Below are 25,251 nucleotides of genomic sequence, written 5' to 3'. Positions count from 1 at the left end.
AATTCAACATCCACTTATGATAAAAACTCTACAGAAAGTGGGCATAGAGGGAACCTACCTCAACATAATAAAGGCCATATACGACAAACCCACAGCAAACATCATTCTCAATGGTGAAAAATTGAAAGCATTTCCTCTAAGATCAGGAACATGACAAGGATGTCCACTCTCACCACTATCATTCAACATAGTTTTGGAAGTCCTAGCCACAGCAATCAGAGAAGAAAAAGAAATAAAAGGAATACAAATTGGAAAAGAAGAAGTAAAACTGTCTCTGTTTGCAGATGTCATGTTACTATACATAGAGAATCCTAAAAATGCCTAGAGTTAATCAATGAATTTGGTAAAATTGCAGGATACAAGATTAATGCACAGAAATCTCTTGCATTCCTATACACTAATGATGAAAAATCTGAAAGAGAAACACTCCCATTTACCAATGCAACAAAAAGAATAAAATAACTAGGCATAAACCTACCTAGGGAGACAAAAGACCTGTATGCAGAAAACTATTAGACAGTGATGAAAGAAATTAAAGATAATACCAACAGATGGAAAGATATACCATGTTCTTGGATTGGAAGAATCAATATTGTGAAAATGACTATACTACCCAAAGCAATCTACAGATTCAATGCAATCCCTATCAAATTACCAATGGCATTTTTTATGGAACTAGAACAAAAAATCTTAAAATTTGTATGGAGACACAAAGGACCCCGAATAGCCAAAGCAGTCTTGAGGGAAAAAACCGAGCTGGAGGAATCAGACTCCCTGACTTCAGACTATACTACAAAGCTACAGTAATCAAGACAATATGGTACTGGCACAAAAACAGAAACATAGATCAATGGAACAAGATAGAAAGCCCAGAGATAAACCCACGCACCTATGGTCAACTAATCTATGACAAAGGAGGCAAGGATATACAATGGAGAAAAGACAGTCTCTTCAATAAGTGGTGCTGGGAAAACTGCACAGCTACATGTAAAAGAATGAAATTAGAATACTCCCTAACACCATACACAAAAATAAAGTCAAAATGGGTTAGAGACCTAAATGTAAGACTGGACACTATAAAACTCTTAGAGGAACACATAGGAAGAACACTCTTTGACATAAATCTCAACAAGATCTTTTTTGATCCACCTCCTAGAGTAATAGAAATAAAAAGAAAAATGAACAAATGGGACCTAATGAAACTTAAAAGCTTTTGCAAAGCAAAGGAAACCATAAACAAGACGAAAAGACAACCCTCAGAATGGGAGAAAATATTTGCAAAGGAATCAATGGACAAAGGTTTAATCTCCAAAATGTATAAACAACTCATGCAGCTCAATATTAAAGAAACAAACAACCCAATCCAAAAATGTGCAGAAGACCTTAATAGACATTTCTCCAAAGACATACACATGGCCAAGAAGCACAGGAAAAGCTGCTCAACATCACTAATTATTAGAGAAATGCAAATCAAAATTTCAATGAGGTATCACTTCACACCAGTTAGAATGGGCTACATAAGAAAATCTACAAACAAATGCTGGAGAGGGTGTGGAGAAAAGGGAACCCTCTTGCACTGTTGGTGGAAATGTAAATTGATACAGCCACTATGGAGAACAGTATGGAGGTTCCTTAAAAAGTAAAAACAGAATTACCATATGATCCAGCAATCCCACTACTGGGCATATACCCAGAGAAAACCATAATTCAGAAAGACACATGCACCCCAATGTTCACTGCAGCACTATTTACAATAGCCAGGTCATGGAAGCAACCTAAATGCCCAACGACAGACGAATGGATAAAGAAGATGTGGTACATATATACAATGGAATATTACTCAGCCATAAAAAGGAACAAAACTGAGTCATTTTTTGAGATGTGGATGGATCTAGAGACTGTCATACAGAGTGAAGTAAGTCAGAATGAGAAAAACAAATATTGTATATTAACACATGTATGTGGAACCTAGAAAAATGGTACAGATGAACCGGTTTACAGGGCAGAAGTTGAGACACAGATGTAGAGAACAAATGTATGGACACCAAGGTGGGAAAGCCGCAGGGGTGTGGGGATGGTAGTGTGCTGAATTGGGCGATTGGGATTGACAAGTATACACTGATGTGTATAAAACTGATGACTAATAAGAACCTGTTATATAAAAAAATTAAAAATTTTAAAAAAAGAAATGATAATCATAAAAAAATCCAAGAAAGATTACTTGAAAAGATGAAACAGATAAATCTCTATCAAGGCTAATGAATAAAAAACAAGAATAGACACAAATACATAACACAAACAATGAAAAGAGGAATACAACCATAAACACAGTTGAAACAGTTTTACATGTATATGACTACTATGCAAATTCCGTGGCAATAAGTCTGAAAATATAAATGGATGCTTTTCTTTAAAAATATGAATTGCCAAAATTGACTCAAGACGTATCTGAATTATGGTGAGTTTGAATGAAGCCAGATTTAAAAAGTACACACTATATGATTCAATGTATATGAAGCTCTAGGGAATTCCCTGGCAGTCCAGTGCTTAGGACTCCGTGCTTCCACCACAGAGGGTACGGGTTCGATCCCTAGTCAGGGAACTAAGGTCTCACATTTCTGCATGCCGCGTGGCGCAGCCAAAAAAAAAAGTATATGAAGCTCTAAAATAAGCTAAACTACAATGATAAAAATCAGACTGGTGGTTCTTCAGGCAGAGGCAGGGATGAAGGACTGCAACAGAATACAAGAGAACTTTAGAGGTAATGGAAATGATCTATATGTTGATGGGGTGGTGATGATCAGGTATATATCTTTGTTAAAACTCTCAGAATCATACACTTCAAATGCATGCATTTATAAATATATATATATATATAAATCACATCTCAATAAAACGGAAAAAAGTTGAAAATAATAAAAAGCATGCAAAGATAAATACCTCAATTTTTATTACAAGATTTCTGTCAGTTATGAACTCGAAAACATCAACAAGAAAAAGTACAATAAAGATCTGTATTGACATGAAAAGATATTCCTAACATTTTACTTTAGAAAAGGTGATTACTATAGTAGACATAATATGATCCTTTTTTTTTTTTTCTTTTTGCAGTACGCGGGCCTCTCACTGCTGTGGCCTCTCCCGCTGAGGAGCACAGGCCCCAGACGCACAGGCTCAGCGGCCATGGCTCATGGGCCCAGCCACTCCGTGGCATGTGGGATCCTCCCGGACCGGGGCTCGAACCCGCGTCCCCTGCAACGGCAGGCGGACTCTCAACCACTGCGCCACCAGGGAAGCCCTGATCCTCATTTTTATTAATATATAATATGATTTAAAGTCACATGTATATTTTCTCAGAGTAAAGCATGGAGGACATAACAACATAAGTTGTGATTCTGGATTCAGGCAGAGTTGATACTTTTTCTTTTAGCCATTTTAAAATAATAAATGTGTATTACTTATAAAATAAATAATATACATTTTGTAAAATAAAAAAATTAACGATTAGTTTTAATCAGCTCATCACATTTGTATTAGCTTACCAGTGTCACAGAAATTTTTCTAAGATCAACAAATAGTGATAGTTCTAAGATCAATAACAAGCATGATCTAATATTTCACAATGGTATAAAATAATTTAAAAACAATGTTACATTTTGAAAATATTTCACAAATCCAAAATAGGAAAATTCCGAAATCAATATGAGAGCTAGAGAACAGATGGATATATGAACTGAGAACTGACAGATTTCAGGAAAAAATTAGAAAAGAAAAACTATTTCAGAATTAAAGAATAAAGTAGAAAGAACACAAAAGTGAACAGATCTTGTAAAAAACATGGTAAGGGAAATAAATGATGAAAAACAGAAAAGTAAAAAAATATGATAAAAAGGATTTCAGAGGAACAGGCATTTACATATGGCATACGTATACGCAGAGATGTAATACCGAGAGAACAGAATGGAGTCCTTTGAAGAAAAACAAGCTCTGAAACAAAACAAACACTTAAAACCATAATTAAGGCTTCCCTGGTGGCGCAGTGGTTGAGAGTCCACCTGCCAATGCAGGGGACACGGGTTCGTGCCCCGGTCCGGGAAGATCCCACATGCCGCGGAGCGGCTGGGCCCGTGAGCCATGGCCACTGAGCCTGCGCGGACGGAGCCTGTGCTCTGCAACGGGAGAGGCCACAACAGTGAGAGGCCCGTGTACCGCAAAAACAAACAAACAAACAAAAAACCATAATTAAAGTTTTCTGAAATAGAAGAAAATGAAGTTACAGAACAGTCAACATTAAGACATTGCCTAATGAAACTTTTGGACTTTCAAGATAAGGAAAAATATCCTTTAGTTATCCAAGCAAAATAATTCCAATTGATCTACATGGGAGAGAAATCATATTGGCATCAGAATTTTAACCAGCAACATGTTATACAACACCAAGATATTATGGAGAGAAAATATGGGTCAAGGATTTTATATTCAACCAAATTGTCCTTGAAGCATATAAGTACCACAAGTACAAACAACAAATCTCAGGAAATATTGTTCCTTCCTAAGGAATCTCCTAGACAACACACTTCAGACAACCATAAAATGACCTGAGAAGCTCTAATATTACAAAGAAAATATGAGAGAATAAAACACTAGACAATTCTTTCCCAAGGAATCTCCCACAAAATATACTTCAGACAACCAAAAAATGATCTGAGAAGCTTCGCCATAAGAAAAATATGGGGGAATGGAAGAACTGGTAAATCCAACTTTCCATAGAACAATATATGCAGTTTCTGCAATAAATCAATGACATGAAACAAAGAGCAGGGAGGTGACTTACATAACAACCAAAGGTACTATTATTAACTTGTTTTGATCCTGATTCAAACAAATTAACAATAAAAAGGCATTTTTAAACAATTAAGAAAACTGATTATGTATTAGTTATAGGATGTAATAGAGAATTATTATTAATTTTGTTAAGTACAACGATGTAAGAAAATGCCTGAATTTTTTTAGAGATACACACTTAAATGTTGTAAAGTGATACAGCTGGAATATTTAATACCCAAGAAAAAGAGAAAAAGTGATGAAGCTAATCTGCAAAAAACTTGTTAACTACTGAATCTGGATCATGGGTATATGGAAGTTTACTGTATTATTCTTCTTTTATGCCTGTCTGAAATTTTTCATAATTAAAAAAATAAAGCTAGAGATGTATCATCCAGATAACACAGAGGCATACTAGACAACCATGACAAAGACAACTGCTTTCTCTATCTTTGTCTCTGTTCTCTTCTCTCTCACACACACACACACACAATGCAGAGAATAGAGATACAAAAAGATAAACACAGGAAGAAAAAAAGTACCTAAAAATAGACAATTCCCTTATCTAGTATGAATTGATCTTCCTAAATTAAAAATATTAAAGTGTAGAAATGTGCTAAGGGACAGGAGAGGAGAAAGCAATGGACTGACTTGGAAGTCATTTTGCAAATGTACCACATAGTATCTGTGCTTTTTGAGCAAATCATTTAACCTTCCTGAGCTTCACTTCTATAAGGGGATAATAGATGTCCTATCTACCTCAGAGACACTGTAATGATCAAATGAGACCATACAGGAAATAATGCTTTGTATATTATAAGCAATGATATAAAGTAAAAGAATATTAATAATTAGGTATTTGTTATCTCTTGCCCAGATATATTTCAATTACTTAAAGTAAATATTTACTGCATATATCACCTTCTAATCCTCATTTTCTACGTAAATAACATATCATATCACTTTAACTTAATATCTAATGTTATACTCACTACTCCTGTGTAATAGCGTAGTCCAACTACATGACCTCTCAAAGTTCCAAATAAAACTGAATCTAGCTCTTCATCGCTCGTTAGGAAATCATCTGGAGGAATAATATCTTGGAATTCAAAACGAGGAAAGAAAGTTGGATATGAGAGGCGTGGAAAATTTCCATGGACTCCGTACTGGACAGTCTGCAAGTACTTCCAAACAGGATCTCTATTAAAAAAACAAAAAACAACAACAACAACAACAAAAAAATACACACACAGAAAAACAATACAATATTTAACCAAATATTTCTCAAAGACCATACCATATTTAAAGGCCAATTGTTTTCTCACATTTTACTTCAACAGATTAAATCTTATGTGGGAAGTGCTGTATAAAGATTAATCGCGTTCCTCTGGTTAAAGCAAGAATTGGAGTGGCGGACGTTTCTAGAAACCCTACCTGTTCAATAATGTGTCTTCTACCCTGAGGTATTCAAAGTGAAAACCCCAATAAGGGTTCACAAATCTCTTTCCTAGTCTGCACCACCTACTTAAACTGAAATATATGTGATGTCTGTAACTAATTATACACCAAAATTTCAATACATCTTGAGCTAGAAGAGACTTGAAAACACTGAACTTTTTTACACGAAGCCATTTATAGCTTTACAAATAATACATCCAGCAACCACTACTTTAATTCCCTTCGACTAGAACCCTTATTTTATTCAGGTATCCTAACGGTGCCATCATGGGAAGCTGACCTCAAGCCCCCGACTCCCGTTGGTTTAAGGGTAACCGCAACCCCCCGATGGAGAATTGTTTCCGGAACGGGTATGTAAACCAATCTGGACAAAAAGTAAGAGGAAGTCGGCTGGGAGACTTCCAGGAAGCTTCTACTTTGCTAAGAACGGAGAGAAGCTATTTCCCCTGCGTTCTACTTGCACGTCACGCGTCCTGCTTTTGGCTCCTCTTCAGATATGTATTTGCACGTCTGTGCATACACATCAATTGTGAGGTGCTTGGGGACAGGGGCTGTCTTACCCGGCCCTTTCGGCCGAGCACAATGCCCGGCGCACAGTGGGTATCTCATGGGTGTTTTGTGGAATAAAGCACAGAGCGAGAAGAGACCCCGGCTAAGGAGTGGAGCTTAGAGCCCCAGGCCCCGTACAGCCCTTAACAGAGATTTCCCCAAGGCCCTGGCAAGAGACTCGCCTAGGAAGCCTCCCCTCGCCCGCGGAGACTCTGCATTTATTTCTCCCGCGGCTATAGGAGCCGCCAGCGGGACGAACGCCAGCTGCCCAGCTCGCAAGGGGAACGCGAAGGAAACGCGGGGAAGGTCAGGTTCATCTGGGGACGCGGCCACGCCGTTACCCTCGGCGCCCCACCCCCTCCGCCCCCTTCACCCCCTTCACCTCTTGAACATCCAGGACATGGCGCTGAGTGGATGACGAGAGGTACTTAGGCGCCCGGTTTCGTTCTCGAGCCGCCTGGATAAGCCTCCTTCCAGGCCCCGGGGCCGAAAAGCCTGGCACAGGTTCCGAGGGCCGAAGCAAGAGCGCGCTTCGGCAAGGTAAGACGCAGCGAGCCGAGCCAGACGTCGACGCCGTCTCCTTCCAGCAGCAATGTGAGAGGCCAGCGACGCTTTGTGACTGGCACCCGGAACGTCCAATCCCGAGGAGGAGCCTACGGAGACCAACCAAGCAGAGCACAGAAGGGTGAGCAACTCCGCCCCGCGCAGCGATTCAAAGACGCGAGGAGGGGGGTCCCGGCTGCAGGGGCGGTTCCATCCGGGTTCTTCCCCACCCCCAAGGCAGGGGCGAGGGAAAGCCACGCGGTTCGAGGAGCCCGCCTGCAGTGCACGGGGTGTACACGTTTCTGTTTGATTACCCGACTCAGTGAAAGGGCGACGCCTCTCCTTTCCGCTGTTTCCCTCAGGCCCTAAGCCTCGGCCCCATTCTTCAGGTCCTACCACCATCCTGCCTCTAATTTTCCCTTTATCTTATGAGACATGTAGTAGTGTCTTCCACTGCGTAAGCTCCTTTCCTTCGTTTATCTGCGGTGAATCCGGGTAGTTGCCCTCAAAATACGCATTTTAAGCCCCACGAGCGAATCAATGAGCCACACCGGGTACAGAGAGCTTAATCGCAATTTAGATTTATGGCGTTCCCCCTACATCTCTCCATCTCTCCCTCTCCCCCTCTCCCACCACCCCCACCTTTTTGGGGGGGGGGGAATTTTCATTTCTACTAGAGGAAAGCCATAAAATGTGATGAGAGCACAAGAACCTTGTTGGTGGCAGCTGGAAGTGGCCCAGCCTCCCCTGAGGGCATGTGGCTGTCCCTGCAGGGTGGGAAGAAGCTGGTTTTCCTCGGGGAACTGTAGGAGTCGCTCCCGAGTATTCCGCGGACAGCTTCTGAGAATCTGAGGAGACAGGAGAATTCAGCTTTGAGTGGGTGGGCCAGTTCGTCCCGCTGCCAGCCAAGGTGCTGGCAGGGCTGGTCTCTACGCCTTGGGAGCCTTGTGTAATACCTGGTGCAGCAACAGCACCGAGGTAAGAAGCTGGTGGTGGCCCTGACCTGTGCTTAGGGCTAGGTGTTAACTCTCAAGACATGTGCAGGATTAAAGAGGAAATGTATTTGAGAAAGTGATTAGTATTGACCCTTGCCCTTCAAAGAGTGGTCCATTTCACACTTCCGTCAGCAGAGTAAGAGATGGTCAATGAAAGAGTTTTTCAGGAGGCATTTGTTCACTATCTTAAACTATTCGATCTGTAAATATGAAGCTGCAGTAGAATGAGAAATAAAACTTTCAGCAACTTATTACTTCATCTCACTAAACAGAAGGAAAATGAAGGGAGTGGCATTTCAAGTTATTTTAGTTATTTTTAAAATTAATTATTTATTTTTGGCTGCGTTGGGTCTTTGATGGTGCGTGCAGGCTCTCTCTAGCTGCAGCGAGCAGGGTCTACTCTTCGTTGCGGTTTGCAGGCTTCTCATTGCGGTGGCTTCTCTTGTTGCGGAGCACGGGCTCTAGGCGCGCGGGCTTCAGTAGTTGTGGTTCGCGGGCTCTAGAGCACAGGCTCAGTAGTTGGGGCACATGGGCTTAGTTGCTCCGCGGCGTGTGGGATCTTCCCAGACCAGGGCTCGAACCCGTGTTCCCTGCATTGGCAGGTGGATTCTTAACCACTGCACCACCAGGGAAGCCCTATTTTAGTTATTTTACTTTCTTTTGTAAGTATTATGAGGCAAATGGCAGTATAGTTCAATTTTGAATGTGCCAGATCTAAATAATTTCTTGAAAAATATGCCAGAAAATGCCCAAATTGAAAATGTTTTGTGTGTAAAGTTAATAAAGAAGTTATGCTCGTCAGACTGAAAGATAAATTTCAAATCTGGCAATACCTATCAGGTAAACCTGACCCTTTCAAGACTTGAAACCTATGAATAATGACTATCCCATGGTTAAAGAATGTGGATTGAATGAAGTAAAAATTTGTTATTTAAAGTCAACATTTTTGTCCATATTGTCACTATTTTACATCTCAGATCTAGTAGCTGAACTTAAACTTGAATACTTTCATTTAATTGTTCTTTATTATTTTTAGTTTTAAAAAAGAAGTGCCATTTGTACTAGTTTGATTAAAATGTCACAACACTTACGAATTCAGACGGGAAAATGTTTTCTGAAAAATAAACATTTGTAACTGTAAAAAAGAGAATGGGAACTGTACAGTGGCTTGTGTGTTGGACTGATGTGTAAGGAGGAGAGTGTCACAAAGAGGATAGTGAGGAAGATAAGGGCCAGATTACATAGAAATTTATGGTCTGTGGTAGAGTTTGTATTTTATGTTCAATGCAATAGAAATCCATTAAATGTTTTAAGCAGGAGAATGACAATCTAGATTAGGCTTTAAAAAATTCACTCTGTCAGCTCTGTGAGAATGGATTATAGGGAACAAGAACAGAAATGGAGAAACTGGTTAGTTGATAATTAGAAAACGATTGTGTCCAGGTAAGAGATGATGATAGCTTGGAACGGGGAGGTGATGAAGCTAAGACGACCAAAAGCGTTTACTGATGGATTTGGATATGGGAGCTGAGGGAGGGGAAGGAATAAAAAATTCCTCCAGCCAGCCACCCAACTACTAGTCATAAGCATGCTTTCTCATCCTCTACCCCCCTTTATGCAAATTAAACATGTCATTCCCCTGTTTGATGCTGTGAGCATGCAATCAAAAGAATGGCATGGGGACTTCCCTGGCGGTCCAGTGGTTAAGACTCCATGCTTCCACCACAGGGGGCACATGTTCTATCCCTGGTCGGGGAACTAAGATCCCACATGCCTCACGGCATGGCCAAAAAAATAAAAGATAATAAAATTAAATTAAAAAATTTAAAAAACACAAAAGAATGGCATGTATGGCTTTTTATAATGTCTCCTACTTCCCACTCCTGTCACTTCCCAACCCACCCTGCCTATAATGGCCTTCACATACATAACCATAAGGCCATTCTCACATCCAACAAAATTAATCATCAATCCTTGATGTCTTCTAATAATGAGTTCATAGTCCAATTTTCACAATTGTCTCAAAAAATGTTCTTTAATAGTTTGTTAACTAAACTAGAATTTTGAAGCCCTTGGCAAAGAAAATAACTTAAGAGTCTGACTTTCCAAAATTCTGGCTTCAATACAAAAACTTCCAAGTTTATGTCATAACTAATAGATTCTGGAAGAATATATGATGTTGTAAGAACCTGCTATTTTTTCAATTCATTCATCCAAAAGGAGATAGAGACAAAGTTCAATGGAAGAGGATTTTTGGGAATGACGTAGGAGAGTTCAGAGAAAATCTCTAAGTGAATCTTAGGGAAAGGGCCTGGAATGCCTGGGCCAATTGCCACAGAACGAGGGATGGTAGCTTAGCAAAGTTCCTAGAGATCCTACGAGAAAAGGAAATTGTGATTCATTTTCCAGAGAGTAGCCTCAAGATTCTGCAGATCTTTTTTTTTTTTTTTAACATCTTTATTGGAGTATAATTGCTTTTCAGTGGTGTGTTAGTTTCTGCTTTATAACAAAGTGAATCAGTTATATATATACATATGTTCCCATATCTCTTCCCTCTTACGTCTCCCTGCCTCCCACCCTCCCTATCCCACCCCTCTAGGTGGTCACAAACCACCGAGCTGATCTCCCTGTGCTATGCAGCTGCTTCCCACTAGCTATCTATTTTACATTTGGTAGTGCATACATGTCCATGCCACTCTCTCACTTTGTCCCAGCTTACCCTTCCCTCTCCCCATATCCTCAAGTCCATGCTCTAGTAGGTCTGTGTCTTTATTCCTGTCTTACCCCTAGGTACTTCATGACTTTTTTTTTTTCTTAGATTCCATATATATGTGTTAGCATACGGTATTTGTTACAAATAGAACTACCATACAACCCAGCAATCCCACTACTGGGCATATACCCTGAGGAAACCATAATTCAAAAAGAGTCATGTAGCACAGTGTTCATTGCAGCTCTATATACAATAGCCAGGACATGGAAGCAACCTAAGTGTCCATCAACAGATGAATGGATAAAGAAGATGTGGGCACATGTATACAATGGAATATTACTCAGCCATAAAAAGAAACGAAATTGAGTTATTTGTAGTGAGGTGGATGGACCTAGAGTCTGTCATGCAGAGTGAAGTAAGTCAGAAAGAGAAGATTCTGCAGATCTTAGAGAAAGCCTCAGAGATCAGAAGTGTGCCAGGGCAGGAAAGGAATAAAGGCTAATGAGGTGGTTCTGTCAAGGGGCCCAAAGGCCGTCCTGCAAATCCTACTGGAGTCTCTGGTGGGTCTCCAGGATCACAATTCTAGCAAGCAGAAGCAGAAGGCTGGTGCCTAAAGATGAGGTGGGATGAGTTATACCAGCAGTGGGTGGCCACAGAAGATGAATGAAGTCCAAACATAAGCCCCCTAGAGGGTTAGAGAAAGGAGACTGAATTCGAAACCTGAATTTAATTGACTTTAAGTCTTAAAATGACTTAACTACCTGGAAGTGACTAAATTAAGTTACCTCCTTTTAGGCAAACTGAAGGTTTAAGACAAATTAAGTTCAATAAAAAATTATGACGTTTTGTCCTTGCAAAGTCAGTAATTGAAATTAATACATGCTATACATCCATATACACACACACATCTCAATGAATTTACATCTAGATATTTATAGCAGATATCTCTAGCTGGTTGATAAGGGGATTTACATTTTCTTCTTTTTGCTTATATGAATGTAAAATAGTCTCTGTATTTAACATGTATTGTTTTTTTGCTGTAAGGAAATAATAAAAGATACAAACTGAATGTCATAAAGAAATTATAGTTTTTCAACTTTCTGTTTTAATTCATTTTAGACTTGTAGAAAGGTTGCAAAATTAGTACAAAAAGTTACCTCGTATCTCTTACCCCATCGATTTTAACATACATCATCACAGTACAATGATCAAAATCAGGAAATTAACATTGGTACAATAATATTTCTGAACCATTTTTGTAAATAAGACAAGTCAGAGGAAATGATAGAAAATAAAATCTTTTGTGACTTCGTTATTTACAACTGAATTTTCTTACACTTAAGCAGGACTGCTACAGATTTGGGGGCAGATTCATGGGTAGAACAACAGCTGATGGGGTAGAGGAAGTAATGTAAAATGAATGCCAAGTAAATTATTAATGAAGTAATGTAATGAATATCTAGTGCCTGCCTTGAAGTAAGCATTCAATAAATGCTCTTATTATTATTACTATTATTGTTGTAATAGAGTTATTATCTAATGAGTCTTCCAGCACTTAACAAGGAATATAGTTGATTGTGGCTTGTTTCCTGGCGCTCATCAGCAAGTTGTTCCTAAGTCCCAGAATAACACTGTTTCCAGAAGCCAATCGTTTTCCCAGGTGCAAGTCCTTGAAACAGACTGAAATGTTTCATCAAGAACCAGAAGACACTCTGATTCCCAACTCCCACCCTGAGAAATCTGTGGTGTTCCAGATAACAGAGGCCTTTCCCAGGAGATAATTGTTTCCTCCTCCTTTAGGGCCTTGGCTCACTTTGTGCTCCTACCTGGCTGAAGACCAGAGTTGCCGAAGAATTAGGCCTGCCTGGGATCTGTCCCCTCCTTTGCCTCGTGCCCAGGATCTTTGTCTCAGCTTCAGGAAAGCACCACTCTGGTCTGTTAAAAAGAAAAACGTAGTCCAAAAATGGTGTCACTCATGCTAAAAGCCCATGCTACCAAACCTAGTTTTAGTACCTGATCTAATTGCAGTTTCAACCTCTCCTAGAAATGTCATCTTAATCTACCCATCTGGAATTTTCTGGTCAAGCACCAGTAAAGTAATCTGTTACTTGGGCCTTCCCAATCCCCCAGAGGAAGAAGAGGCAATCTGCATGATAAAACCCTTGCTGTTCCCTACCCTACCCACCCTACCCCACCCCAAAAAAGAAGATGTCCTGGCCTAAAAATAATCTTTTCTTTTGCTACTAGCTCCCTTGGCACCTCACCCTTCTTCCACCCCGCACATTAAACACCATGCAAACAAAAAAATAAAAGTCCACATCAGACTAAAAATCTTACTGTAATACAACTGCACAACTAGGATGTTGTTATCCTAGTAGGATTACATAATATATAAATAGCTACCTATTTACGAATATCCCCATTCAAAGAGGAAGGGAAGCATTACACATATTACTGTTTTAGATTTCTATCCTTGAGGTGGTTGGAAGTCCCAAAACAAACACAACAAAATTACACATTTTTCTTCATCATCACTGAGGATTACTTATCCCAAAAGGCCTATAATCTAAATCCTCATTTCCTGATTCCCAGACTAGCGTAATGTTTTCCCCCAGATTATACAGTTTAATCTAATAATTGAAAATATACACAAAGAGATTAAAAGCACACGAAAATTAAGTTTTTAAAAAATGCAAAAAAAAAAAGGAATTAATAAGTGGCATCACACTACAGACTAAACTTAAAGACACATAATTGTTTTTCTTAAACTACAGGTATTTGAGAAAGTACTTGTGAAATTAACAGTTTATAAAAATAAGGTAAAAATTTCAGGTGGGAGTAGAGACCGTTCTTAGGCTGAATCATACATGAGGTAAATTTTCAAGCCGTTTCACTTTGCTTTTTTCCTCATGCTGGCTTCAAAGTTATCCCTGGGGCACAAAATTATTCTCAGTTAAGAACCACTGCCACCTACACATGACTTTAAATTCTGTCTGTATGCTGATCACTCCCAAATGTGTATCTCTAACCCCAGCTTCTTCTATGAGCTCCAGACTCATACGTAACAGACATCTTAAATTTACAAAGCTGGACTTACAAACAGGACTCTATTTTTTTTTTTCCGCCGGAACAGGCGGCTTGTGGGATCTTAGTGCCCCAACCAGGGACTGAACCCAGGCCTTCAACAGTGAGAGCACAGAGTCCTAACCACTAGTCCGCCAGGGAATTCCCAAAACAGGACTATTAATTCCACCTCTCCCCTTCCTCAACGCACTAATTCTTCTGGTTTCCCTCATTTCAGTAAACAGCATGTAAAAACACTTGTAGTCATCCTTGTATCTTCTCTTGCTCTCACAGCACACACTTTATCCCTCCTATTAGATCTATCTCCAAAATATAACACAAATGTACCTAATTCTCTATTATCACCCTGTCCAAACCACTGTTTTCTCACCTGAACTGCAATATTGCGATGGTCTGAATGAACTCCTTCCTACCTTCTGTTTTCCTCATCTAACCCTACTCCTAGTTCCATTCTTCATTCAGCAGCCAGAGAGATCTTTTTATAATGTCAGTGATATAATATCCCCCTGCTAAAAATGGTCCAATAAATTATCTTTGCCTTAAAATGAAATCCAAATTCTTCCACAGTACATTAGTATCTAGCCCTGCCTCTCTCTTTTTTATCTCGTTTCATTCCACATTTCCCTGGGCTCCCGATGTTCTAGGAATACCGGCCCTCTTTCTGTTTTTATGGCATAGGTACCTCCAAGCTTGTTCAGGCCTCCAAGATTGTTCCGGCCTCCAGGCTTCTGAAATTCCTATTCCCTTTGTGTGGACCCCCAGACCTTTCCATGCTGGGCTCTTCCTCACGTTTCAGGTCTCAGCTCAAAAGCCACCTCAGAAAGGCCTTCCTTGACTAAATGAGTACTTGACTAAAATACTCATTGCTCACTTACCCTCTCTCCCAGGGGTTAGCAAACTTGTTCCGTAAAAGGCTAGCGAATAAATATGTTCAGCTTTGTCTACACAACTCTGCTGCAGTAACAGAAAAGCAACCATGGACAGTACTTAAATGAATGGGAGTGGCTGTGTCCCAATAAAACTTTATTTACAAAACAGACAGCAGGCCATAGTTTGCTTGCCCTTACTCTATCACATTATCCTGCTATATCATCTTCATAGAACTTACAACTAACTGGAATTACCCTGTTCGTTTTCTTGATTACTTCCTGTCTCCTTTCCCTAGATAAGCGCCACCAAAAAAAGGACCTTATGTTGTTCACAGTTCATATCCTGCAGTACCTAGAAGATAGTCTAGGTGCTCAGTAATTTTGTTGATTGAATCCATGAAGTAAATTAACTTTCCCTGCACTTGATATAATTAATGAAATCACTTAAAAACCAGATTCGATGCTACATAAAAGATGCTTCCTCTTATAGATGCTTACATTAATACAATTGAAAGAAGATAATTGGTAACCCCCGAAAACTTCTCAGAAACTTATCGAAAACTTTTTCTTAGATATCTCAGACAATTTATCCAAATCACTCCTGCTTCCAATCAGATCTTTTTCTCTACATGTATACAAAATACACCTATATTTTTACTTTTAAAGAAAATAGTCATACAAATCTGACAACCTTGACAAAAGTTGTATGTCTAGAGGACAGCAAGGGAGGTCTCCTTCACCAGAGAACCTGAGATAACTCATCCCATAACCAATTAGTCTCCCAATTCATATGCTTCTTTCCTTGTCCTCCTTCTGCCATTCCTTAGGCTTTGGCACTTAGAATTTGTACATTTCTTGCCTAGACCAACCACAGTCAGCTTTCTGCTCATTCTGTAGTTTTTATGGAGGTGCTACTGATGCTTTTAAATTTCTTGGAGGCATTTTTAGTCCTCCTCAAAGTGTTCCTCAAAGCGGTCCACGTAACATGGAAATTGTGAATAGAAGATCCCTGCGTAATTAGCGGTTAGTGTTCAGACTTAAAAGTTTCACATTATCTTTTGGGTAGAAGAAGTTGTGAGGTAGTTTTTGGAATTTAGATCTAAAATTCACTCCACTTGTCTTCCAAATGAAAATCTATACAACTCTTAAAATAGGCATTGAATGTTACTGTATTTTTATCTCCTGAAGCTGGAGGTAGTAAAACCTGAGAATACATGCTATAATAAATAAGGGCTACACTTAGCCTATTCAAAAAATATTAAGTCAGAGGCATAATGGATGGTTAAAGTATGATCCTTCTAGGATTTGTCAAAATTAGAGAGGTCTCTTCTCTCCAGGCGAGAACATATCTTAATTTCCCCCTCAGGCCTCTCTATTTTATTGCATTAGCTAAGACAGCATTAAATACTGTTTGTATTCAATTTTTCATTTAGTAATTTGAAAAATATTTCTTGGTCACCTCCTACGTGACAGAGCCTTCTACTAGACACTGGAGGTGATAAGTAGCTGACAATCTAGTTTATGTGTGGAGGTCATTATACTGTCACACTGATTCAATTCCCATCTGCTTGTCACAGGAAAATAGACTGGGCTGCCCTATTGATCAGTCATTGGGAAGAACAGTTTAGAAGAATAAACGTCCTGGGGCCATAAGGGCCTCCCAAGTGTTACCTATATGGGAGGTTCTGCTGAATGACAACCCCCTCTCCCTCCATTGCCCAATGCAGCCTCTATCTGTCCTTTCCCTGACACCGCTGATACTTGTAAGGAAGCAGCTTGGACCCCTGGGTAGGTCTGAGAAACAAACAGTAACAAAGGCCGCCTCTATTTGGGAAGATTTCTCCAGATGTGGAAATCTCTCAGGAACTTAAAAACCTCATACAATCCCCAGAGAAAAACCATCCCTCTACCACCATCTCCTCCAAGCCAATAGGCTAAGATTTGCCCTGCTATAGGCCCCCTTCAGTTACCTCACATCTGGGAACCAGTCCACAGGGAGATGGAGACTTAGGGCTTCTTCTGAAACGGAAGTCCCCCGCTCTCTGCTCAACTTGAGGTCTCTTCTGTACTCTTCTCTACTTCTCATGGGAATAAAACCATTAGCCTAGTTTTCACTTCTCTGTCCCTGTGGGTAAACTAGGTCCCTTCTATCTTCCTCCTGCCAAGGACCTGTGTTACAAGCCCTGTGGAGCCTTTGCTCAGCTTGGCCAACAAGAATCTGCCTAACAGGGAAGGCCCTTACCTGCCCTGGCTCAGCCTGGCACTGTCTGTGGCCCCAGCCTGCCTCTGGGAGAGCATGAGAAGAAAACAACTTTTTGGTTTCCCTGTCATTTCCCAGTTTGTCCCCCACCTCCACCCCAAATATGTATGCTGACAGTTCTGTGGTTAGAAGGAAGCTGTTTGTTAACTTCTCCACCATAACCTCCATCTGGTTAAATCAACACAAATAAATCCTGATCTCCCACATCCCCACCTCACCACCATACTTGCATTTCCAAATCTTGTAAGATGTGTTATCTCAACCCTTCCTCCCACTTCTCCTTAAGCTGTCATACTGGGTTCCTCTCTTCTAAGGAGGCATCTCTTATCTCCAGGTGCCATCATCCATGGACAGACACACTAGAAATCCTTTAGTATTTAAGAGTCATGTTTAAAGTGTCACATCCTCCTTACAAACTCACTCCCTAAGCAGTTGCCTTTTGGAAGCTAAACCAAGAGAGGTTAAATGACTTGTTCAAGACACACGGTGAGGGACTTCCCTGGTGGTCCAGTGGTTAAGAATCCACCTTCCAATGCAGGGAACGTGGGTTCAATCCCTGTTTGGGGAACTAAGATCCCACATGCCTCAGGGCAACTAAGCCTGTGAGCTGCAGCTACTGAGTCTGTGTTCTCTGGAGCCTGTGTGCCGCAACTACTGAGCCTGCGTGCCGCAACTACTGAGCGTACGTGCTCTGGAGCCTGCACCACAACTAGAGAGAAGCCCGTGTGCTGCAGCAAAAGATCCCACGGGCCGCAACAAAGATCCTGAGTGCCGCAACTGAGACCCGATGCAGCCAAATAAATTTTTTAAAAAAAGAGAGAGAAGCACATGAGGCTGAAGCCAAGTTTATAAAAAAAACAGAAAAAACAAAAAACAGCACATGGTGAAAAGGAACAGACCCTGCTGTGTGTGAGGGGAGGGGTGAGGAGCTTAGATCCCAGAAAGGGACATAAGTTTGATTTTTTGTGTCCTCCCTGTTTAACACAACATGTGCATTTGTGTAAATGTTATGTCTGTTTATCAGGAAGATTGTGAGTCCACAGGCACATGTTGTACACATGGCTAGGAATCTCCTTTAAGTTTACGTTTACAATGAGATTACTTATAAATAAGGACATCTTTGTATAAGAATGTTCGGGTACACGTGTGTGCATTTCCCTATCATGAAACTGGCACCTTGATGCCCCACGACGGCCCAAAGAAATCCATCATCCCCCATACATCAATAACCATTCTTTTTCTAGCCCATCTCCTACATATATCTCATTGCCATAATATCATCTATCTATCTCCACTGCTCCTACTCTAGCCCAGACCATTATCATCTCTTCCCACGAATTCCTGACTCCAACTTCAACCCCTCCAATTGGCTTCACAGTGGTGCCCAGTTTTTCTAATATCCGATTCAGAGCAGGTAAGGTCTCTGCCTACAGCTCTAACGTCTCCACACTGCCCTGGGGATAATAGTCACGTTGCTCAATTCCGCTTTAGGTGGTCCTTCTCCCCCGCCCCCCTCCCCTTACCTTCATCTCTCTCCCTACAAAATGGTGACGTTGTGTTGATCACTTCCGCTCTGTTCTTTGGCCCTGTGGGCGATTCCTCCACCAGGTACCTTGGCCCTGGCTGTAATGGCGCAGGACCCTATGGGGCTTTCCCGGGACAGGCCTTCCCCCGTATCCTCTGCTGTGGCTCCTCTCTGAAAGGCCAAGATAATAGCATTTGATGCACATTTCCTGAGTGGTTTTGCATATGTGAAACCCCACCACCGCCACTGAATCCACTGGATGACCAAGAGCACAGATCCCCAGGCCTCCTGGAGCCTAAGGACTGATAATGTTAACCCCTGTGACACCACCCTGCTGCCTCACCATCAGCCAATCAGAGAACTGTGCACAAGCTGATCACGTGCCCTGCGACCACCCACCCCTCTCCTGGCCTTTAAAACGCTTTGCCGAAATCCTTTGGGGAGGCTTTTCAGGGACTGAGCCACCTCTCCTCCTTGCCTGGCCTTGCAATAAACCTTTCTCTGCTCCACACTACGACGTTTCAATTTGTTTGGCCTCACTGTGCGTGGGGCACACGAACTTGTGTTAACATGGCCACATGCCTTGCCGAGTTCTTGCCTATCGGGCCTTCAGGTTTCAGGTAGAACCTCAAACGCTCAAGGAAACCTTCCCCACCCACATGCTTCTGCCCAACGCAGCAATTAAAATGCGTGCTCTTTGACTTACATGGTTTCGTCAGTTTGCCTGTTAGCTCTTTCCAGATTGCGAGCTTTGGAAGGACTAAATCCTATCCTGTAGGAAAGTCAGATACATCCACCGTTAAGAGGCAGAGGGAGGAGCAAAAGCTGCGCATGCCCACCGGCTTGCCTTCAGGCTGCACCAATCCAAGTCTCAGGGGATGACCTCACTGCCTACCGCCCGCGAGATCAAGCGCCAGGCTCCAAAGTGCAGTGACTCGCAGGAGTTGGGCAGGCTAGCCAGAGCCCGAAAACTACTATTCCCAGAATCCTCTGGGAGTGCAACTGCTTCATCCGGAGCTATATTTTCCAGACTTCCCCGCAGGGTTTCGCTCAGAGTTGAAAGTTCGTTGGGTCATGGTGTATTAGAAGGTCCGGGAAGTGGAGATGGGAGAGGGAGTACAAGAGGTGGGGATTGCCACAGCTGCGCCTGAAGCTGCCTAGTGCCTGGCGGAGGCATGGGTAGAAGACCTGGGGTTTTTCTCCAACTCGCGCTGGCCTGAAAGGTTTTATTGGTTCCCAAGGGTCCCAGTGCCCTGGGTATCATGCCTTCGTGGCCACTGGGCATCTGTTGCAGAAGGAGAGGTAGAAGCAGTGGCGCGGCTGGCTATTTTCAGTCTCCAAGGAAGCTACCCGAATGGGGCCCCAGATTCCCCTTCTCCCTTGCTCCTGCTCCTCAGTCACAAATTCCACTCCATTTCTGCTTCAGGGACTCAACTCTGCCAATGTGGGTACAAGGATTCACCCTACCCCCACCCTCCAGTCCCTAAATCTTCAACCTCTACTGATATACTAGCTTCTTCCTTCAGACGCTACGACCCCATACTTTGCCCTTGTACTTACCTCAGCATCACTCCATATTACCTCATAGTGAGAATGTCATACCTCTAGGGTCTCATTAGAGCTAGGGCTCTAATGAGAGATTAGATTAGCCAGGCGTTTTCAGAAGCCTACCTGGAGAGGACAGTTCTGTACTTGGGCCTCAGTTTCCCCACCTGATATGAAGCCTCTTGGATTCAAGACAGAGAGAATGGGGTGTGTTGAGATGGATGGTCTAGGCAATATCTTATGTTGAGGCTTATTCTCTCCATTTGTAAAATAGTTAACCTTAACCAGAAGGCTTGCCAACAGTGCAACCTTTGTCTTCTACCCCACAGGAGAAATCAAAACTGTAGGGCATAGAGGAGAGAGATCATCACTCCTCTCCAGGCACTTCTGGCAAAGATCAGTTATGTGACTGTGTTTGGCATTTGCAGGAATCAAGGTCATGCTTAGGAACTAGAAATAGAACTTGGAAACTATTGATGCACACTGGTGGTGCTCATACTGGGAAGTTGTGAAGATGAGACCACTCTGAGGGAGAATGCCGTTGAGAGGAAGGGGAAGTTGGAGGACCAGTCAAGTTTCAGTTCCACAGCTATCAATGATTCTTGTGTGATCTTGGTCAACTTACTCTCTATTTCCCTTTCTGGATAATATGTGTATGTGGCAGAGGGGCATGGAGTAGTGGAGAGTGGTCATTGACACCTTTTCCCTGTGTTAACAGCATTCCCACAGGGACAAAATTAGATTTTTATTTTTATTTTAGGTTCTCATCACACCACCAGAGGTCACTATTGACCATTTGTCTGAAAAGCAGTTAACGCAGTTCACAACTTGAAGACAGCCCTGGTACTTTCAATAGTTTAATACACATTACTTAGAAAAATGAAACAATGTCCCAGGTAAAGGCTTTGATTTATACAGCACCCTAAACACAAAAGGAAAAGGAGTCTGTTAAGACAGTGGTTCCCAAACTTTGTTGCAAACAGAATCTTTAAAAGATACTGATGCCTGTGCAAAGATGCTCAACATCACTAATTGGAGAAAGGCAAATCAAAACTACAGTGAGGTACCACTTAATACCGGTCAGAACGGCCATCAACAAAAAGTCTACAAATCATAAATGCTGGAGAGGGTGTGGAGAAAAGGAAACCCTCCTACACTGTTTGTAGGAACGTAAACTGGTGCAGCCACTATGGAGAACAATATGGAGGTTCCTTAAAAATCTAAAAATAGATGTACCATATGATCCAGCAATCCCACTACTGGGCATATGTCTGGAAAAGACGAAAACTCTAATTCAAAAGATACATGCATCCCAATCTTCATAGCAGCACTATTTACAATAGCCAAGACATGGAAGCAACCTAAATGTCCATCAACAGATGCATGGATAAAGAAGATGTGGTATATACACACACACACACGCGCACGCGCGCACACACACACACACACACACACAATATAATGAAATATTACCCAGCCATAAAAAGGAATGAAATAATGCCATTTGCAGCAACATGGATGGACCTGGAGATTATCACACTAAGTGAAGTAAATCAGACAGAGAGAGACAAATATCATATGATATCACTTATATGTGGAATCTAAAATATGATACAAATGAACTTACTTACAAAACAAATAGACTCACAGACATAGAAAACAAATTTATGGTTACCAAAGAAGAAAAGGGGGAGGGATAAATTTGGAATTTGGGGTTAACAGAGACACAGTACTATAAATAAAATAAACAACAAGGACGTATTGTAGCACAGGGTTAATCAATGAATTGGGCATGGTGTGATTTTGAGAGAAACTCTCCATTTCTGTAGAAGTCATCAAACTGACCTAAGCACTAAAAGTAGTAAGATTTACTTGAGCAAGAGTTTAAGATCTTTGTGTCACCTTATTGTCCAAGTGCCAGTCTCTGAATGCCCTACCTTTGCACATTCTGGGGTCTAAGTGCCAGACCATCAGTGGAGATGAGGGATGCCCAGTGAGTCCCTGGCAATCTTCCAAGATCTCCACAGGTGGAACCCGCTTCTGCTTGAGGCCTCTAAAATTCCTATTGATAACAAGGTTTCTATTAAGATATATGTCTCTAGTTTCAGTTGTGATTATTGCTCTTGCTTTCAGCAAACCCATAAAGAAGAAAAGCGGGTGTATATGGCCTCCAGGCTGGCATCTGCTGAGATGTTTGTCTTCTCTGTTGATCTTCCATAGTCAGTCTTCTGCCTGTGACTGCAAGGCTTTTTTCACGTTGTTCCCTTCCTTACTTCCTTCCCCTCCAGTCTAGGACTGTGGGAAACCAAAGGGGCTGAGTATGGCCCTCCCACCTCCCCACTATCCTTGGCTGCCCTGGGGTACACAGGGAGGCATGAGGCTGCCCAGACCCCATTGTCTGTCTATCCTCAGCTCAGTACTGCTTCTGCAGGGCATTTGGCATCTCTGCCTGCCAGCTCTTTATTTTGCTTTTGTTGTTTGTTTTCTAGTCCTCACCTCTTGGATTCTTTAGAGTTTTTTTATTTCATCCTCCACTGGGCCCCTCTTGTGTGATGGTGGGGAGGCTGGGTTTGGGCAGAGCCAGGACCCCTTTCAGGGACACATACCTGCTTTTAACTCCTTTGCTTCCCTCAAACTCTCCCTCTCTCACCTCAATTTAGCACACGTTGAACAGTCAATGGTTTGGGAGGCAACTGGTCCCACCTGATGGCATAATTTCCCAAATCTTTTTGTCCTATAAACCCATCTAAACTTTTAAAACTTAAAAGACATGAATTAGCTTCTCTGATTCTGCTCTGTCATCCTTTCCCTGAGGGTGGTGAGTATATAATTTCCTGGTTCCCACTGCCTAAATTGGGGGAAAGAGTCTTGGTCACAGAAATATCATAGAAATAGCAGTTAAGATACCAACATATAAAAGAATAAAGGAATGTGTGAGCCACCTGCCATGTGCTGAGCACAGTGCTAAATGCTTTAAATGAATTATCTCATTTAATCCTCTCAACAACTCTTTATGGTAGAAAATGAGGAAACTGAGGCAGTGAGAAATTAAATAACTATGAGACCATAAGGGTCCCATTCAACTGGGTCCAAGCTCATTCATTCACCAAATACTTATCAAGGACCTACTGTATGTCAGGCAATATTCTAGGTGTTGGGAATATAGCTGCGAAGAAGATAAAGTCTCTACTCCCAATTTGCTTCTTTTCTAGTGGAGGAGAAAGACAAAAAGCAAACATGTATGTATAATACATATTATATATATGTATAATATGATGCTAGATAGTGATAAAAGGTAAATAAGAATGAGAAAAGTAAGATAGGGTGAGGTGATAATACCAGAAATCTGGAGTGGAGGGTATGTTACATGGACTGTCAGGGAAGTGATGTTAGGAAGAACCTAAAAAGAAGCAAGGCAGTAAGTCATGGGAAGACCTGGGAATAAGTTCTAGGCACAGTGAACAGTAAGATCCTGAACAGCTAAGATCCTGAGGTGAGAATGAGCGGGGGATGTTCAGGGAACAGAGAGAGGGCATCTGTGTGCAGGGTGCAGTGAAAGAAAGTGGTAGGAAATGGGGTTGAAGAGAGATAATGAGGTTGGACCGATAATGTAGGGTCTTTCAGGCCGAGCTAAGAAATTTTAGTTTTAATCTGAATATCATGGGAAACCATTAAAATGCTTTGAGTATGAAGGTGATACTCTCGCTTTTTTAAAAAAATTGAAGTATAGTTGATGTACTATAAGTTACAGGTTTACAGTATAGTGATTCACAATTTTTAAAAGTTATACTCCATTTATAGTTATTATAAAATATTGGCTATATTCTCCCTGCTGTGCAGTATATCCTTGTAGCTTATTTTATACCTAATAGTTTGTACCTCTTAATACCCTACCCCTATATTGCCCCATCATTCTTATTTTAAATGTTTGAAGCAATATTTATGAAGTACCTACTATGTAATTGAGGTTTATACAATGATCTTTACTTTGCCTCTAAGGAGCAGTATGATTTCGGGTAAGTCTCTTAGCCATTATATGTCTTGTGGTCTTTAAAAGAATTCCACATATTCAAAATACACAATCTGATAAGTTATGACATATGTACACACCCATAAACCCATTACCAAAATCGAGATAATGAGCCTATCCATCATTTCCAAAAGTTTACTTGTGCTCCTTTGTAATCTCTCCCTCACATCCCTGCACCCCACTCAGACCCAGGCAACCACTGCTGTCTGTTACTATAGATTAGCTTGTATCTTCTGGAATTTCATATAAATAATTATTTATATAAATATTAGTAAGTGCTATTTTTGTCTGGCTTCTTTCACTCAGCATAATTATTTTGAGATCTATCCATGTTGCTGTATTTATCAAGAGTTCATTCCTTTTCATTGCTGAGTAGTATTTTCATTGTATGGATAAAACAAAATTTGTTTATCCATTTACCTGTTCATGGATATTTGGTTTTTTTCCCAGTTTTTGACTGTTACACATAAGGCTCCTATGAAAATGTGTATGCAAGTCTTTTAAAGGGTACACACCTTCAGTTCTCTTGGGTAATCATCTAGGAGTAGAATGGTTGGATCATATAGTAGGGTTATGTTTAACTTTTTAAGAGACTGTCAAACTGTTTCAAAAGTTGTTGTGCCATTCGACATTCACATTGTTGCTCCGTATCTTCACCAAAACTTGTTATGATGGGTCTTTTAAATTTTAATCATTATAATAAATGGTCTCCAATGGTGGTTTTGACTTGCATTTTTCTAATGACTAATGACATTGAACACATACTGGAATTCTAATACCCAGTGTGATGGTGTCAAAAGGTGGAGCCTTGGGAGGTGATTAGGTCATGAGGGTGGAGCCCTCATGAATGAGATTA

General features: G+C 41.1%; 1 protein-coding gene across 2 annotated transcripts in view; it reads right to left on the bottom strand.

Moving 5' to 3' along the window:
* HLTF (helicase like transcription factor) overlaps nucleotides 1-7,394 on the bottom strand; it is a 59,791-nt gene extending 52,397 nt beyond the window's left edge. Inside the window, exons 1-2 of one of the 2 annotated variants that reach the window (XM_070045498.1) lie at nucleotides 7,214-7,394; nucleotides 5,817-6,024 (exon numbers count right to left, since the gene is read on the bottom strand). In XM_070045498.1, the coding sequence (XP_069901599.1) occupies nucleotides 5,817-6,024; nucleotides 7,214-7,233 (228 nt within the window). In that variant the 5' untranslated portion in view covers nucleotides 7,234-7,394. The remainder of the gene's footprint in view (nucleotides 1-5,816; nucleotides 6,025-7,213) is intronic. The other variant, XM_030873278.3, reaches the window with a different exon arrangement.
* Nucleotides 7,395-25,251: the final 17,857 nt, after the last annotated feature.

The sequence above is a fragment of the Globicephala melas genome, chromosome 4 (assembly GCF_963455315.2).
Source record: "Globicephala melas chromosome 4, mGloMel1.2, whole genome shotgun sequence".
NCBI lineage: Eukaryota > Metazoa > Chordata > Mammalia > Artiodactyla > Delphinidae > Globicephala > Globicephala melas.
The sequence above is the reverse complement of the archived record's forward strand: the minus strand, read 5'-3'. Positions and strand labels throughout refer to the sequence as shown.